This window comes from Ursus arctos, unplaced genomic scaffold (assembly GCF_023065955.2).
Source record: "Ursus arctos isolate Adak ecotype North America unplaced genomic scaffold, UrsArc2.0 scaffold_19, whole genome shotgun sequence".
Lineage (NCBI taxonomy): Eukaryota > Metazoa > Chordata > Mammalia > Carnivora > Ursidae > Ursus > Ursus arctos.
In genome coordinates, this window is record NW_026622863.1 from 57,432,388 (window position 1) to 57,449,664 (window position 17,277).

General features: G+C 54.2%; 1 protein-coding gene across 1 annotated transcript; it reads left to right on the plus strand.

Moving 5' to 3' along the window:
- Positions 1-2,525: 2,525 nt before the first annotated feature.
- On the plus strand, positions 2,526-16,408 carry LOC125283299 (uncharacterized). Its single transcript, XM_048223970.2, has 3 exons — positions 2,526-2,558; positions 12,550-14,169; positions 14,337-16,408. Exons 1-2 carry the CDS (start codon positions 2,526-2,528, stop codon positions 13,516-13,518), a joined length of 1,002 nt encoding a protein of 333 aa, XP_048079927.1. The 3' UTR covers positions 13,519-14,169; positions 14,337-16,408.
- Positions 16,409-17,277: the final 869 nt, after the last annotated feature.

Sequence of the window (17,277 nt, forward strand, 5' to 3'; positions counted from 1 at the left end):
CCTGCATTATCCGGTTGGGTCCCCGGCAATTGGTAGGGTCCTTAAAGGTGGAGGAGGAGGCAGGAGTGGAGAGTCCAAGAGAGACCTGGCGAAGGAAGCAGGTCAGAGCTGCTACATGGTGGGCAGCTTTGGAGACGAGAAGGGGTCCAAGCGGGGAAGTGGAGGCACCCCCAGAGGCTAGAACGGGCCAGGGCCCCAGGAGGAACCAGCCCTGCCCACACCCTGACTCCAGCCCAGCGAGGCTCATTGGACTTCTGGCCTCCGCAAGTGTAAGAGAATAAATAGGTGCTGTTTCAAGCCACTGACTTAGTCAGAGTGGCTGCAGACTCCGGTGCAGCGTGGCTGGAACTCGTTCAGGGCAGTGGAGGCTGTTAAAGCTGCAACTGGAAGAAGGGGAAGGAGGGAGCTGTGAGGAGGCGTGGAGGAAAAGCATTCCAGGCTGAGGGAACAGCCAGTGCCAAGGCCCTGAGGAGGCCAGAGTGAGGCAGGGGCAAGGAGGTGACAATGGGGGAAGGTGGTCCCTAAGGGATTTGAGCAGGAGGAGGAAGGGGCTCCCATCAGGTGTCTTCTTTCCACATTCTCACCTGAGCAGGACCCCCTCCTGTTCTGCGTCCTTACCCAGGGCCTGCTGTCCCTCACTGTAGCTTCCTCATCCTTTGTCCTTTCGGCCATTCACACGGCTCCCCTGGCCCTACCTCTGGGTCTGGCCTATGCAGACGAAGCCAGGCGCTGGCTCTCAGGCTGGGAGGAAGACATGGGGGGACAGGAGCCTCGCCGCAACAAGTTCCATTTCGGGGGGGGGGGCTTTAAAGAGGACTTTGGGGGACTGGCTCCAGAAGGCCGAGGGGGCCTCTGCAAAGGGAAGGATGGGAAACAACTCTGAATGAGATCTGCAGTACAAGGGGGGGCAGTGGCTACTGGTCACTGGCCAGGGGATGAGGGATGAGGGTGGGTCCCTGCCAGGCCCTAGGGCCTCCAAGGGGGTGCTGAGGGCTGGACCTTGTCCAGGACAGTGGGTGGGGGCCATGAGGGGCGCAGCAGGTCAGTCCTGGGCTCAGCACCCTCATGGGGTGGGTGGTGTGGGGACAGCCTGGAGGCCGGGAGGCCTGGGAGGAGGCTGAGGGTCCAGATGAGAGAGGCTGGTGGCCTGAGCCTGGACCCTGGCAAGGGAGACGAGGGACACGGAGAGTCCGGGCGGCTCTGCTCTGGTGGGCTCTGGGAGCAAATGTGAGGAGGAATGAAGAAAGCAGCCAGGCAGCTGGCCCTAGGGCCCTGGGACACTGGGGCCACCCCCAACAGATGAGGCACTGAGCTCAGCAGGAGGTAAGGAATATGACAGACCGGGTGACCTCGGGGGAGGGAGACCTGGGTCAGGGGCTCCGGAGATGGCTTCAGAGGTCTTGGGCCTGTTCTAGGAGTCATGAGAGTGTGTGAGCCCAGGGAGGGAAGCAGGTAGAGTGGGGCTTGGGCAAAAGTGGTGTCCCCTTTTAGGGGTGGGCAGAAATGGGGGACCCAGAGACACAGGGAGGCCATGGGCAGGGAGAGGCAGGCGGGGCCCTCAGCGGATGGGGTGCAGACACAGCAGGATGCTTGTAAGGCCAGCAGGTGATGCTGGGACTTGGGCTTGGCGGGTTCGTGTGCCCCTTTCCTGGGCAAAGGGCAACTTGCAAAGTAAAAAGTCAAACAGCACATTAGAAACTGCTGGGGTCCCATGACACCCCCACTTTGGGGACGGTCCCCACACCCTGCCCCACCCCCTTTGTGCCTCCAGCTTGCTTGCTTTCCCACACCTGGGTCTCTGATGCCTCTGTCCCTCCCTTTGTGTCCTTCTCTTGGTCTCTCTTTTTGGATGTTTCTGTGTCTCTCTCAACTTCTGTCTCCCTGGATCCTGGAGGGGGGGGGGGGGGGGCTCCAGCCCTCTGTGCCTGTCGCCGGTCCTCTGCGGTCCCAGACAGCCTGGCGGGACTCCCTGAGTGTTTCTATTCTTGGGCCTGAGTGACCTCCCCAGGTGCCTTGTCAGTTGTGGCCTAATATGGTCCCAGTGAGGAGCTTCAGCTCCAGGGTGGGACCTTGCGGGGGCGGGGGGGGGGGGGGCAGGGGTCTGGGCCTCCCTCCCCTCCTGCTCTCAGCCCCTCCCTCCTGCTCTGCACTGGCCAGAGCCCAGGCAGGCCAGGCTGCAGGCTGTTGGGGGGGAGGGTACTGTTCACAGAACGCCCCCCCCACCCTCACTAGCCCCCATCTGCTGGGGCCTCCACTGCTCACCGGAACCAGGTCTGACTCGGGGTGTCCCCGAGCTCCTGGGGTGAGGGGCTCCCCGTTGGGGGCACGCCACACAGACCCCAGGGGCCTCTCAGTGCAGGAGGGAGACTGCGGTCACGCAGCAGGTGCAGGGTGGGGTGACAGCTGTCCTGCTCACCCGGGTGCTGACAGCTGAGGCCCGATTTAGCTCTCGGAGCCCAGGGCTGACCAGATAAGGCGGTGAGGGGTGGTGGTCCCGCCCCCAGGGCGCCCCTTAAATTGCCCAGATGGGCCTGGGGGGCGGCCGCCGCCGATGTCAGGTGAGAGGGACCGCTGGGACCGCGCTCCTTCCTCGACTTCCCCGCCGGGAGGACGGCTGGGCCTTCTCTCTCTCTCCCTCTTTCTCTTTCTCTGTCCCTGTCTCCCTGCCTGCCCCCTTCTCTCTGCATCTGTCTGTCTGTCTCTCTCCCCTGCCCCATCCCTTCCTTCCCTCTGTCTCTCTCTCCATCTGTCCTCTCTGTCTCTTCCCATCTCTGTCCCTCTCGCTCTGCATCCCTCCCATCCCTCCCTGTCTCTGTTTCTAGATTTCTGCCTGCTCTCCCTTGCCTCTCTCCCTCCTCTCTCGCGCGCTCCCTGGTCTTCCTTTGTCTCTTTCTGTCTCCCTTCTCTCTCTCTCTCTCTCTCTTTCCATTTCTCTCCATCTCTGATTCTTCCTCCCACCCTGCCTCTCCCTTCTCCTGTCTCTTTGTCCCACCCTCCGCTTCTCCTGGCCTCAGTCTCTCTCTCCCTTTCTCTTTCGGTGTCTCTCCACCTCTCCCCCCACCATCTCTCAGTCCCCCTGTCTCGTGTCCCTGTCTTTGCCCCTCGCCCCCTCCCCCAAGCTCCCGATGGAGGCCGCCAGGCCCTCTGCTGCGGTTTCTGCTCAATAAAGCTGTTCCGTCCTCACTCTCTCGCTCCCCTGTCTCCTCCTTTCCTTCCTCACTCTCCCGCCTCTGATCCCGGGGGTCAGGCCCGGGTCCTCCCTCCCAGAGCCGGCAAGAAACAGAGCCTGAGCGACGGACCCGAGAGACTGGGGAGAAACAGAAAGACGGATGGTGGTGGGGGGGTACCCAGAGATGGTGAAACAGAGACCAAAATAGGGGGCCACGGACTTAGGGGAGACAGTGGGACAGTAGGACACAGAGACGCAGAGAGACGCACACAGTGAGATGAGGAGATGCAGAGACACGGAGCGACTCAGAGACCAGGCAGCACCCCTCCCCCAGCCTCAGTAGCCCCCTCCCCGTCCCCAGGCCGAGCCAGGCCTGGGACAAAGCGGCCTTGTCCCGACCGGGCTCCAGTCGGGCAGCTGGAAGGTGGGCTGGGTCCCAGGGGAGGGGCAGCCACCAGCAGGCCTGGCTTTGGCCTCTACCCTCAAACTCCCCCTTCTCCCTCATCCTCCTCCTTCTGACCTCCCAGCCTGCTTTCTGCTTTGCCAGGGAAAGGGACAAGCATTTATGGAGCACCTGCTGTAGGCACCTGAAATGCCTCCTTGCCTCCCTTGGCACCCTCTGGTCTCCCCTGCCCCTTCCTCTGTGCCCTCTGCTGTTCTTCCTAAGCTTCTGGCTCCCATTCTTGGAGGAAACAGGCATTTGTTAAGTTCCTAGTGTTTGCCAGGCAATTTCCATACACTGCCTCTGCACTATATACTCTTTTTGCTCTCCTGTCCCTTCCATCCTGATACCTTGCACTTCTTCCTGATCTGCCTGGTCTCCTGGGAAGAGAATGCACATTTGTAGAGCACCTACTGTGTGCTAGGAAATTTACAAACTCTGTCTCCTCTCTTACTACACTTTTTTCTCCCCCAATTCCTTTCTTTCCTCTCTTCTAATTTCCTCTCCTTTCTGACTTTCTGCTTCCTCTGGGAAGGTGGGGGATGGACACATATTGAGCACCTACTGTGTGCCGGGTAGTTTACACATCTTCTCTCCCTTCCTCATACCTTTTTCCTTCTTCTCTCCTCTGTCCCTCCTTGTCTTTCTGGGCTCTCTGCTCTCTTCCAAGGCAAAGAACAGACACTTACTAAGCACCTATGGTATGACAACCAATTACCTGTGCTTTCTCTCCTCTCATCCTCCCATTTCACTGACCTGTGGTCTCTCCTACCTTCTGCGGCTTTCTGCTCTTTGCCAGGGAAGGAAATGGGCATTTATTGAACACCTATTATATGCCAGACAATCTCCTTACGCTCCCTCCCCCTGAATTCTCCCTGTTCTTTCATTTCTGCTCCATCTGCTCTTTCTTGGGAAAGAAAACAAGCAACTATGGAGCACCTACTGTATGCCAGGCAATTAACATCCCATCTTATCACCTCCTGCCTCTTTCTCCCTGTCCCTCTCCCTCTGCCAGCTTTTCCCTTCCCTGTGTTCTCTAGGCCCTCTTTTGGGGAAGAGAACAAGCATTTACCGAGCACCTCCTGTGTGCCCCATGATTTGCCTGTACCACCTCCTCCGTGTGAATCCTCTCCTTTGCCATTTCTTCTCAAGGTTACCTCCACACCCTTCTGGCTCACCAGCCTTACGGGTTCCTCTGCACTCAACCTCCTCAGTGAACCTTCCTTTCCCTTTGCCTGTGCCTGCACCTTCCTTTCTCTCTTGTTCTCTCTCTTCCCTTGGGAAATCAATGTGCATTTATTGAGTGCTTCCTGTGTACCCACAGCCTAACCTACACACTCTCTCTCTCCTTCATTTCTTCTCCTAGGCCCCTTCTCTCCTCCAGCTTCCCCCTCTTTTCTGCCCTCCCTACTTTCTCCTGGGAGAGGAAATAGGCATGTATTAAGCGCCTATTGTGTGCTGCTCCTTTATATACACTGTCTGTCATTGTTTGCCTCACAGGCTCTATTCTTCCTTCTCTCTTCCTCTCTGCTTTCTTCCCTCCTGGCTGCTTTTTCTGTGCTCACTACCAGGGAGGGAAATGGGCATGTATTAAGCACCTACTGTGTGCCCACTGCTTTACATATATTGTCTCCTTCCCTCACAGCTTCTCCTATTCATTCTCTCTGCTAGAACCCCCCTTCCCCCCATCTTCCTGTTTTTCCTGGGAAAAGAACACTTAATAAACACCTACTGTATGCCCAGAAATTTCCATCAATGACTCTCTCAGGCTGTTTTTCCTCTGGTTTTTCCTCTATGGTGGTTTCTTCACTTTCTTTCTGACTTGTCTCCTCTCTCCTGAAGACAGGAATGGGCATTTATTGAGCACCCACTGTGTCCTGGGCTCTTTATAAGCACAGCCTCCCCTCCTCACAATCTCCTTCCCCCTTTCCCTTCCTCTCTGCTGCCTCTTCTGTCCCTTCCTGCTCTCAATGCTCTCCAACAGAAAAGGGAAGGGGCACTAATTGGGCACCAACTGTGTGTTAGGTAATTTACACATACTGTCACCTCTCATTAAACCTTCTGTTCTGCCCTGCCCCTTCCACTGCACTGGCTTCCTCTCTCTTTTTGTTCCTTCTCAGTAGTGGGAGCTCTGAATTTTCCAAGCAGAAGGGATTTAGGGCTACTCTAGGGGTCTCTGTCACCACCACTGGAGAAGCAGCAGATCATCTTCCCCTCACAGTGATGGTGGCAACAGATTTCAGCTCCAATTTGATTTCTTCATTGGGAAAAAAAAAAATGTGGATAATAGCCACTCTCTGGTGTAGGGGAGGGACAAGGGGACGGAGTTAAGACCAAGAGAGAAAGTAAGATAGAAAGTACTAGAACAGAACATGGGAGGCAGCAAGTGCCCACTGGAGGAGGTGCTGATTCTTCTGGCAGTTAAGCCATGAGTTACTACCTCTCCCACTGCCCTGCTGCCAGCTGCTGCGCTCCCACCACCTGGAGCAGCAGATAAGGAAACTAAAAGTCAGAAGGGGAAAGGAACTTGCCTGCCAGTCTCCCTTGGTCTCTCTCCCTCTCCCCCGCTCTGAGTGTCCACCCCACCACAATTCTCTTGTCTGTTCCCTCTCTCTCTCTTTCAGACTTTCTCAGACTCTCTCACTCCCTCTCTCTGATTTTTAGACTCTCTCTCAGACTCCCCCAGACTCTCTCTGACTTCCTCAGATTCTCTCGCTCTCTCACTCTGTCAGATTCTCCCTCTCTGACTCTCAGACTCTTTCTCTCTCAGACTCTCTCTCAAACTCTCTCTCCCTCTCTCTGATTCTCTTAGACTCTCTCTCTCTCAGACTTCCTCAGATTCTCCCGCTCTCTTTCTCTGACTCAGACTCTCCCTCTCTCAGCCTTTCTCAGACTCTCTCCTTCTCTCTGATTCTCTTAGACTCTCTCTTTCAGCCTTTTTCTCTCTCTGACTGCCTCAGACTCTCTCAAACTCTCCCTTAGACTCAGACTTTTTCAGATTCTATTTCTCAGACTCTCAGACTTTCTGAGACTCTCCCTCAGACTCTCCCTCTCCCTCTCTGGGACTCTCCCTCTCTCAGACAGAGATCTCTCTCCCTCAGACTCTCCCTCTCCCTCTCTGGGACTCTCCCTCTCTCAGACAGAGATCTCTCTCTCTCTCAGACTCTCTCACTCTGATTCTCTCAGACTTTCTCAGACTCTCTCAAACTCTTTCTCAGACTCTTAATTTCTCTCTCTCTCTCTCTCTCTCTCTCTCTCAGACTTTCTGAGACTCTCCCTCAGACTCTCTCTCTCTCCCTCTCTCAGAGATCTCTCTCAGACTCTCTCAGACTCTCTCTCTCCCTCTCTGACTCTCCCTCAGACTCCCTTTCTCTCAGACTGTCTCAAACTCTCCCTCCCTCAGACTCTCTCTCTGATTCTCTCAGACTTTTTCTCTCAGACTTTCTCAGACTCTCTCTTTCTCTCTCGCAGACTCTCAATTTCTCTTTGACTCTCTGACTTTCTGAGACTCTCCCCCAGACTCTCTCTTTCTCTCTCTCAGACTTTCTCTGACTCTCTCTCTCAAACTCTCCCTCTCTCAGACGTTCTCAAACTCTGATTCTCTTAGACTCTCTCTGACTTTTCTCTCGCGGACTCTCTCAGACTTCCTCAGACTCTCTCAAACTCTTTCTCTCTCTCAGACTCAGACTTTTTCAGACTCTATTTCTCTCTCTCAAACTCTCTCAGACTTTCTGAGACTCTCTCAGACTCTCCCTCTCCCTCTCTCTGACTCTCCCTCTCTCAGAGATCTCTCTCAGACTCTCTCTCAGAGATCTCTCAGACTCTCTGACTCTGATTCTCCCAGACTTGCTCAGACTCTCTCTCTCCCTCTCTGACTCTCTCAGACTCTTTCTCAGACTCCCTTTCTCTCTCTCAGCCTCTCTCAGACTTTTTCTCTCAGACTCTGACTCTCTCTCTCTCTCTCACTCAGACTGTCCCAAACTCTCCCTTTCTGACTCTCTGATTCAGACTTTTTCTCACAGACTTTCTCAGACTGTCTCAAACTCTCTCTCTCTCTCTCTCTGACTATTTCTCTCTCTCTGGGACTCTCTCTGACTTTCTGAGACTCTTCCTCAGACTCTCTCTTTCTCTCTCTCTCAGACTTTCTCTGACTCTCTCTCAAACTCTCTCTTCCTCTCTCAGACATTCTCAAACTCACTCTCTCTCTCTCTCTCTCTGGTTCTCTTAGACTCTCTCTCTCAGACTTTTTCTCTTAGACTCTTTCAGACTTCCTCAGACTCTCTCAAACTCTTTCTCTCAGACTCAGACTTTTTCAGACTTTATTTCTCTCTCTCTCTCAGACTTTCTGAGACTCTCTCAGACTCTCCCCCTCCCTCTCTCAGACTCTCACTCTCTCAGAGATCTCTCTCTCAGACTCTCTTTCTGATTCTCTCACTCTGATTCTCCCAGACTTGCTCAGACTTTCTCTCCCCCTCTCTGACTCTCTCAGACTCCCTTTCTCTCTCTGACTCTCTCTCTCTGATTCTCTCAGACTTTTTCTCTCAGACTGTTTCTCTCTCTCAGACTGTCTCAAACTCTCTCTCTCTCTATTTCTCTCTCTCTGACTCTCTCAGACTTTATGAGACTCTCAGACTCTCCCTCAAAACTCTCTTTCTCTCTCAGACTTCCTCAGACTCTCTTAAACTCTTTCTCTCTGACTCTCTCAGATTTTCTCAGACTCTATTTCTCTCTCACACCCTCTCTCAGACTTTCTGAAACTCTCAGACTCTCTCTCCCTCTCTCAGACTCTCTCGAACTCTCCCTCAGACTCTCTGACTCTCTTTCTCCGACTCTCTCTCCCTCTCTCTCTCAGAATCTTTCTCTCTCAGACTCAGACTTTTTCAGACTCTATTTCTCTCTCAGACTCTCTCAAACTCCCTCCCTCCCTGATTCTCTTAGACTCTCTCTCTCTCAGACTCTGTCATACTTCCTCGGACTCTCTTAAACTCTTTCTCTCTGACTCTCAGATTTTCTCAGACTCTATTTCTCTCTCACACCCTCTCTCAGACTTTCTGAAACTCTCAGATTCTCTCTCTCTTTCTCTCAGACTCTCTCTTTTCCTCTCTCAAACTCTCACTCTCTCAGACTCTGACTCTCTCTTTCTGACTCCCTCTCCCTCTCTCAGCATCTGTCTTTCTCTCTCTCAGACTCAGACTTTTTCAGACTCTATTTCTCTCTCTCAGACTCTCCCTCTCTCAGAGATCTCTCTCTCAGACTCTCTCTCTGACTCTCTCACTGATTCTCCCAGACTCTCTCTCCCCGTCTCTGACTCTCTCAGACTCTTTCTCTCTCTCAGATTCTCTGAGACTTTTTCTCTCAGACTCTGACTCTCTCTCTCTGACTGTCTCAAACTCTCCCTCTCTGACTCTCTCTCTCTGATTCAGACTTTTTCTCACAGACTTTCTCAGACTCTCTCTCTCTCTCTCTCTCTCTCTCTCTCTCCGACTCTCTATTTCTCTCTCTCTCTGTGACTCTCTCAGACTTTTTCTCTCTCAGACTCTCCCTCTCTCAAGACTCTCTTTCTCTCTCTGACTCTAACTCTCTCTCCCTCTCTCCGACTCTCTCTCTCAGATTCTGTCAGACTTCCTCACTCTTAAACTCTCTGACTCTATCAGACTCTATTTCTCTCTCACACCCTCTCTCAGACTTTCCAAAACTCTCAGACTCTCTTTCAGACTCTCTCTCTCCCTCTCTCAGACTTTCTCTCAGACTCTCTCTTTCTCTGACTCTCTCTCTCTCTCTCCCTCTCTCTCAGAATCTCTGTCTTTCTCTCTCTCTCTCAGACTATCTCAAACTCCCCCTCTTAGACTCTCTCTCTCTCTCAAACTTTCTTGGACTCTATTTCTCTCTTTCACACTCTCTCAGACTTTCTGAGACTCTCTCTCTCAGACTCTCCCCCGCTCTGATTCTCTCAGACTTTCTCTTTCAGACTCTCTCTCCCTCTCTGACTTTCTCAGACTCTTTCTCTCTGACTCTCTCTCTCTCAGACTTTCTCAAACTTTCTCTCACACTTTCTCAGACTCTATTTCTCTCTCTCAGACTCTCTCAGACTTTCTGAGACTCTCTCTCCCTCCCTTTCTCAGACTCTCTCAAACTTTCTGTCCCTCTCTCAGACTCTCTTTGATTCTCTCATACTTTCTCACACTCTCCCCCAGACTTTCTCAGACTCTCTCTCAGACTCTCTCACACTCCCCCTCTCTCAGACTCTCTCTGACTTTCTCAGACTCTCTCAAACTCTTTCTCTCTCTCAGACTTTCTCAGACTCTATTTCTCTCTCTCAGACTTTCTGAGACTCTCTCAGACTCTTTCTCCCTGACTTTCTCAGACTCTCTCAAACTCTTTCTCTCCCTCTCTCAGACTCTCCCTCTCTGACTCTCTGATACTCTCCGACTTTCTGACTCTCTTTTCTCTCAAACTCTCTCCCTCTCAGACTTTCTCAGACTCTCTCTCAGACTGTCTCACACTCTCCCTCCCTGACTTCCTCAAACTCTCTGTCCCCCTCTCAGACTTTGACTTTCTCAGACTCTCCCTCTCTCAGACTCTCTTTCTCTCAAACTCTCTCAGAATCTCTCTCAAACTCTCTCTCCCTCTCTGATTCTCTTAGATTCTCTCTCAGACTCAGACTCTCTCTCTCCGATTCTCTCACTTTCTCTCTCAAACTCTCTGACTTCCTCAGACTCTCTCAAACTCTCATTCTCTCAGCCTTCCTCAGACTCTCGCTCTCTCACTTTCTGACTCTCTCTCTGATTTCCTCAGACTGACTCTCTCAGATTCTCTTACTCTCAGACTCTCTCTTAACTTTTCTCAGACTTTCAGACTTTCTCTCCCTCTCTCAGACTCTCTTTCTGACTCAGACTCTCTCTCAGACTCTCTGACTTTCTCTCTGACAATATCTCTGACTCTTTTTCAGACTCAGACTCTCACTCAGACTCTCTCTGACTCACTCTCTCTGTGACACTCTCTCAGACTGTCTCTCCTCAGATTCTCTTACTCTCACTCTTTCTCTCTCTCAACTTCTCAGACTTTCAGATTCTCTCAGATTCTTCAGACTCTCTCTCCCTCTCCAGACTCTCTCACACTCAGACTCTCTCTCAGACTCTCTCTTTTTCAGACTCTCACTCAGACTCTCTCTGTGACTCTCTCTCAGACTCTTTCAGACTCTCACACACACTCTCTCTCTTTCGTTCAGACTGTCTCTCCTCAGACTCTTTCTCACTCTCAGACTCTCACTCTCAGATTCTCTCTGACTCTCTTTCCCTATGACTCTCTCAGACTCTCTTTCAGTCAGACTCTATCTCTCTCAAACTCTCTCAGAGGACTCTGTCTCTTTCTCTCTCTCTCACTCAGACTCTGTCTCTCAGATTCTCTCTCTCTCTCTCTCTCTCTCTCAGACTGTCTCTCAGAATCTGTCTCTCTCTCAGATTCTGTCTCTCTCCCTCTCCGATTCTCTCTCAGACTCTCAGATTCTCTCAGACTCTCTGATTCTGATTCCCTCTCTATGTCTCACTCTTCATCTTTTTTCTTTCTCACCTCTGTTCCTCTGTCCCCCACACAGTTTCTGTCTCTCCTCCATCTGTGGCACACACACTTTCCTCCTCACACTAATTTCCCCCACTACTTTCTGGTTTCTTTTGCTCACACCTTCTTGATTGTGTCTTGCTTCTCCTCCTCCTCCTCTCCTCTCCATCCTGATCTGCGTCTCTCCCCACACACCCCCACACAGGTTTTCTTTATTCCTCTCATCTGCTCCTCAGAGTTACTCTTTATTTCATACACACGCCTCTCCCATTTCTCCCGAAACGATGCTCTTGTCCTTCACCTTCGTCCACCCCAAACCAGCCCCTCTGGCTCCGGGGCCTGCGGCTCTCACCCTCTCTGGAAGCCTATCTCCTGTCCTCGACCTTAGTCCCCCTCCACACTCTCCTCCCCCTGCGCTTCACTCCGCCCCCTCGGCTACCCTTTCCCTTTGCTCCCCAGGAGGTGTCGACCGGGACCGAGGTGCCATCCGCAGGCCTAGAGCTTCCAGCTCTGTCCAGTGCCCACGGGAGCGCTGACAGGAGGGCTGCTCTGGGGCACCGTGTGGCGGGTCCTCCGCACGTTGGTTTACACTCCGCACCCTCTTCCCTCCCTCTGCTTCTCTGTGCCTCTTCTCTTCCTCTACTCCTGTCCCCTTCGCCTGTCCCCTTCGCCCCCTTTCCTCCTGTTCTTCTGGTTGTACTCAGGGAGCACATCTTTTCCTTCTGCTTTCCGCTTCCCGTTCCCTTCTCTCCTGTCTCTGTCCCTCACACAGACAGGGGTCCATGGAGTCTATCTCCCCCCGCCCCCCATCTATCCACACTCGCACTCGGCTTTTCCTGTACCTTCTTTTCATCATTTTTTTAAAAACTCTTCTTTCCTCCTCCGCCTTCTCCCCAATTCGCCTTCACCCCCGGGGTCCTTCCCGCCATTTCGTCTCAACCCCACCTCACGCCCTGGCCTCTCCTCTTTCCTGGACAGTCCCCCAGTCCCCCATCCACCCACTTCCCTTCACCATTTCTCTGCTTTTCCTCGTCCCTGAGCGTCTCCCTCCTCCTCTCGCGTCTCTCTTCCTCCTACATCTGCCCCTCCCCCCACGGGCTGCACCCCTGCCGCCTCCAACAGCGGGGAGGCCCCTCTGGCACCCACAGGGCGGGCCGGGCGTCCCCGCGAGCTGGTGATACGCGTCTCCCGCCTACGAACAAACGGCCCCGTGATTTGTGTTTCGCACGTCACGAAGCTCGTGTCACGTTCTGCCAGCGCCGGGGCCCATCAGCCCGCCGGTCCCTGCAGCTCCTCGCGCACCGGGACGGGGCCACTGCCCGCGACCTGGAAGCGCGTCACCCCTCGGGAGGCGGCAAACCCTCCCTTCCCTCTTCTCTAGTTCTGGTTCTGTCGTTCCTTCGGTCCCCTTCGTCGCCCGGCCCCTTCCCCACACCGTTGGCTCCGCACGGTCTGTTTTCCCAGCTGTCGCGCCTTCCTCTCCCTCGATGACCGCCGGGCGCGGAGGAGGGAGCGGGGTCTCCGCAGCCGGTGTGAGCCGAGCGCGCGCGCCTCCCGCCTCCCCTCTACCCTCGCTCTCGGCTGTCCGCGTCTCCCGCCGCCTCTCCCCGGCTTCCCTCCTCCGCCCACCCTGGCCCGGGCCTCGGCCTCGGGGCGCGCGCGCGCCTGCCTGCGCGCACACCTGTGCCTGTCCGCGTGCTTGCGCGCGCACCCGTGCCGGTCTGTGCGCGTGCGCGCTCCGGCCGCACGGGCCCCTCTTCCCTCTAGTGTCTCCGTCCCCCTCCTTCCCCGCATCCCTTCCCTCCTCCTCTCGCTCACCCTGGTGTGGCACAGCCACCCCTCGCTACACACCTCACTCTTCGCGCTCTCTCCTCTCCATCCTTTTTCTTCCACTTCTCTCTCACTTCTCCCCGCTCCCGGCTCCTCGCCCCTCCCTCACACCCCTTCTTTCTGGGCCTCTCCCCGCCTCTGCCCTTCTCTTTCCTGCCGGCCCTCTCGCTCTCCACACTCCTGTCTTCCTTTTTCTCCTTTTCTCTATTTCCCGTCTGCTGTTCTTCCTTCCTCCGCTTTTCTTCCTTCTGGATGCTCTGCTCTCCTCCCCTGTCCCGCTTGGCCTTGGTCTTTGCATCCGGGCCGCCAACAGGCTCTCCGCTCCTTGCTTCCCCCTTTCTCTCCCTTTCCTTTCCCTCCCCCCTCCCGTAGGCCTTCTTACCCCGGCTGTCTTGGCTGCTCCCGGCCGCTCCTCCAATCCGCACCCTCCCCTTGTCCCCAGGACCGTCTCCTTCCTCTGCCTGGCCTTCCATTTCCAACTAAGTCCCTTCGTCTCTCTCCCTCCTTGTCCTTCCCCTAGCTTCGCTCACCCCGCCATGGTCTCCTTTCCCCTCCTCTCTCAGCCTCCCCCAAGCCTGTCTTCTCTCTCATCTCTCGTTTCCTTTCCCCTCTCATTACGTTTTCGCCCCCTACTTCCAGTCTTTCCTCCTTGCTCCCCTCTTGCTCGTCTCCACCCCTTCTCTTCTCTCTCTCTCTCTCTCTCTCTCTCCTCCCCCTTTCCAATCTCTCTCCCTCTTTCCTTTCTCGCCTCTCTGAATCTGTCACCTCTGCTCTCTCTTCTCCCAGACTTCTCCCCTCCACTGGCCTCCTTTCCTCTGCGCCTTGTCTCCCAGTCTCCTTGTGTCAGGGAGGCTGCTTCATGCTCAGCCAGCCGCATCCTCGGCACAAGCTCTGAGATCCTCTCCCTTTGCCTCCCCTCCTTCCCTCTCCCTCCCTGAAGTTCGCACCCAGAAATCTGTGCAGGGTTTGTGGCAAGAGTCTGGACAGCCTGGAGCAGGGCTGCCAAGCCAGGGGCCACCGAGGGTGGAAGGGCCTCTGTGACACCCATTTTCTCTCTTTCTGTCTGTCCTGGATGCTGGCCACTGCCTGGAGGAATGAGGCCTGACGCTGCCCAGGAAGGAGGAAACGAGGAACTGGCTCAGAGACAGGGAGTTGCCTAAAGACACTTCACGTAAGTGCCAGGGCCGGGACTGGCTGGGCCACCCTGCAGTTGGCCAGGAATTGGCTCCTTCTCCACTCTGCTGATCCCTGGACTCCTGTCTGAGCTTGGTGAGAAGGGGGCTGCCTCCTTTCTGCCCCGTTCTCCTCCCCAACCTGCCACCATCTTCTCTTCCTCAGGCAGCATGGAGCACGGGGGGGACTTCGCCCGACTCCCATTTCACAGATGAGAAAATAGGCACCGGTGTTCCTGAAGACCAGCACCTGCGAGGACAGAGGCTTCATGGGAACCCCGACCTTCCCAAGGGCCAAGAGCACGCCCTGCGAGGCGCTTCTCTTCAGAGAGAGGGTCCACGTGGGCCTCACCTGCCCAGAGTATCCGTCCAGTAGAGCATCCTATGGGTCTGAGACACGTTCTCAGGCAGGGCGAAATCTTTTCTCGCCACCTACTGATGAAGGACAGAACTGTGACCCAGCTGTATGAGACACCGGGAATGGTCTCAAGCAAAATTCTGTAAAAGTGCAAATTTTTACTCCTGGTCAATAACGTAAACATCACACCCAGCAAGCTTCTTGGTTTGCCAACTTACACCTCCAGACTTCATGTTTTCAAGTAATCCTATGGGCAGATTTCCTTCTGCGTTGCCATGGAAATGCATACATTCCCTACTATGGGAAACTAAGGAAAGTGGGATTTGGTTTACAGAGTTTGCTTGGGAGCCTATTTCTAGGAATTGGGCCAAGTCGAGTTTTCCTTTGTCATGACATCATTATGCCTTGCTGAATGGGAGGTGGGTGCAGGCCAGGGTTGAGTGACTGACAGCTAAAGAGGCCCCAGGGATTGGTCCCCGGTCCTCACCATGGAGTCTCTTTGATAGGTTAAATAAAGGAGCCTACAGAACTCGTTCCAAAAACCACCTGCTACAATGCACAATTTGGGATAGTAGAGTCTTAAAGAACTAAAATTAGCTTTATATATTTTAAAAGATCGCCTATCCTATAACTGTGCTAAGTATACCTAAATGACCATATGAAACGCTAGGCTGGTAAAGGGGTTTCCGAAATGCCAGGGAGCAGGTAACATTTTGTGGGGCAGAGAAGGGCATCCAAAGAGCAAGGCAGGAAACTGGGGAGGGAATCAATCCCTTCACCGAGCATTTGTGCTTTCCCATCTCAGACCAGAGGTCAGGAGGCCAGGATAAGGGTGCAGGAGGGAGAGAGTGGGCACTGAGCTCCATGGGGACAGAGAGGGAGGGATATGGCAGGAAGGGGGACGGGGCTATGGGGGCATAGAGGGGCTTGCAGCCTGAACGGGTGGTATCTGAGGGACTCATTCTTTAAGGTTGGGAGGTGCTCGTCAATGAGGCTGAAAAGGAGGAATAGATAGGAAACTAACAGACCTCCAAGGCCAGGCTGAGGGGCTGGGACTTTGTCCTGAGGGCACTGGGGAGCCAAGGGAGGGCTAGGAGCAGGGGAGAAGTACGGGGCAGCTCTGGTTTCAGAAGTCCCCCCATGAGGCCAGGGAGGAGGCTGGGCTGATAGGTCCAGGTGGGGGGGATGAGGCCAGGGCTGGGGCCATGGGGGACAGAAGGGCTAAGGCAGGAGGAACAGCAGAGTAGGGCACCGCGGTGCTCTGGTCTGTGAGGCCAAGCAGGTGGTGGCACCACTTACTGGAGTGAGGATTCCTGCAGGAGCACTGACGGGGGGCGGATGGGTGGCAGAGACTCTCCCAGAGGCACAGCCTGGGGAAGGAGCCATGGGTCTGGAGACCAGGGCGGGAGTCTGAGCTGGAGATGGGTTTGAGGGTGTCAGCAAGAGGGGCTCCAGTGGGGATGGGGGGTGGCTGAGGCTGCCCCCAGCAAGTTCCCCTCTGGCAGACACACGCAAATGTGTGCGAACTGATGTGGGAACAGGGCGATTCCTGCAGCACTGCCTGCAACAACCCAAAGGTCCCTCCACGGGGACCAATGAAGTCAACTCCAAGCCCCATCACAGAATGAGGATGCACTTCATATCCAAGATAGAAACCTCTCCAACTTAAGATCGGGAGAGAAAAACAAGAGCTACAGGGCACCTGGGTGGCTCAGTTAAGCGTCTGCTTTTGACTCAGGTCACGATCCCAGGGTCCTGAGATGGAGGCTGGCGTCGGGCTCCCTGTTCAGCAGGGAGTCTGCTTCTCCCTCTGCCTCTCCCCCCACCACCGCCACTGGTGCGCTCTCTCTCAAATAAATAAAATCTTTTAAAAAATAAAACTAGAATTACACCCTTCTGTAAAACTATTTACATAGATGTTTTCATGTTTATGTAGAGAGTCTCTCCGGAGCAAAGAGCAGGAGACTGGAAACAGGCTGCCCCCGGTGAGGGGAACAGGTGCCAGGCCGGGGTGAGCGGAAGGCTCTTTGCTTTGGATCCTATGGTATCTTTTGAGTTCTGTGCTATATCCCTGGGTACCCTGGTCAATAAAATGAAATAGTAAGTGAGCTCTCCGGGGAGAGGCAAGAATTAGAAAAGTCTAATGAGGACAGAGCCCCAAGGAGCCTGAACTAGCTCCGACATTGACTGGAATATACCGCAGATTAACTCTGCCGGCTCCAGAGTGATTCAAAAGAGTCAGAGGAAAAGAAGGTAATCAGATAGGTAGAGAGCTCAAACTCAATCCATTAAAAAATTCCAAAATGGTCCGACAAATGCCTGGGGCAAGAATGCACCTGCCAATGAGACAAAGGATTAGGAACTCCGAGTCTCAACCTTGTCCAAGAAAGCACCAGTAAACACCACGGGGGCAACCTCAGACAGGGAGCAACAGAACTCACACGGAGCGCAGCCGGGAAAGACACGGCCAAGTTAAGAGCACCCCTGGGACACTGTTTTATGTTTTAAGGACACAAAGAATCGGGTGGAACGATAACCCCCACTGCTGGAAGGTGTGTAACACAACAACACAGTCAAACAAAATACTGAGGAACTGCAAATCGGTGGGACTGTTGGGGACTCTCAGGCCACTTGTCACAGCGCAGCGGGGAGTGGCTGGCCCCTGGGGGCGAGGTCTGAGGGAAGAGAAGGGCCACAGGAAGGGCCTCTGCAGGAGGAATCCAGAGGGACCAGAAAACAGGGGTGGCTC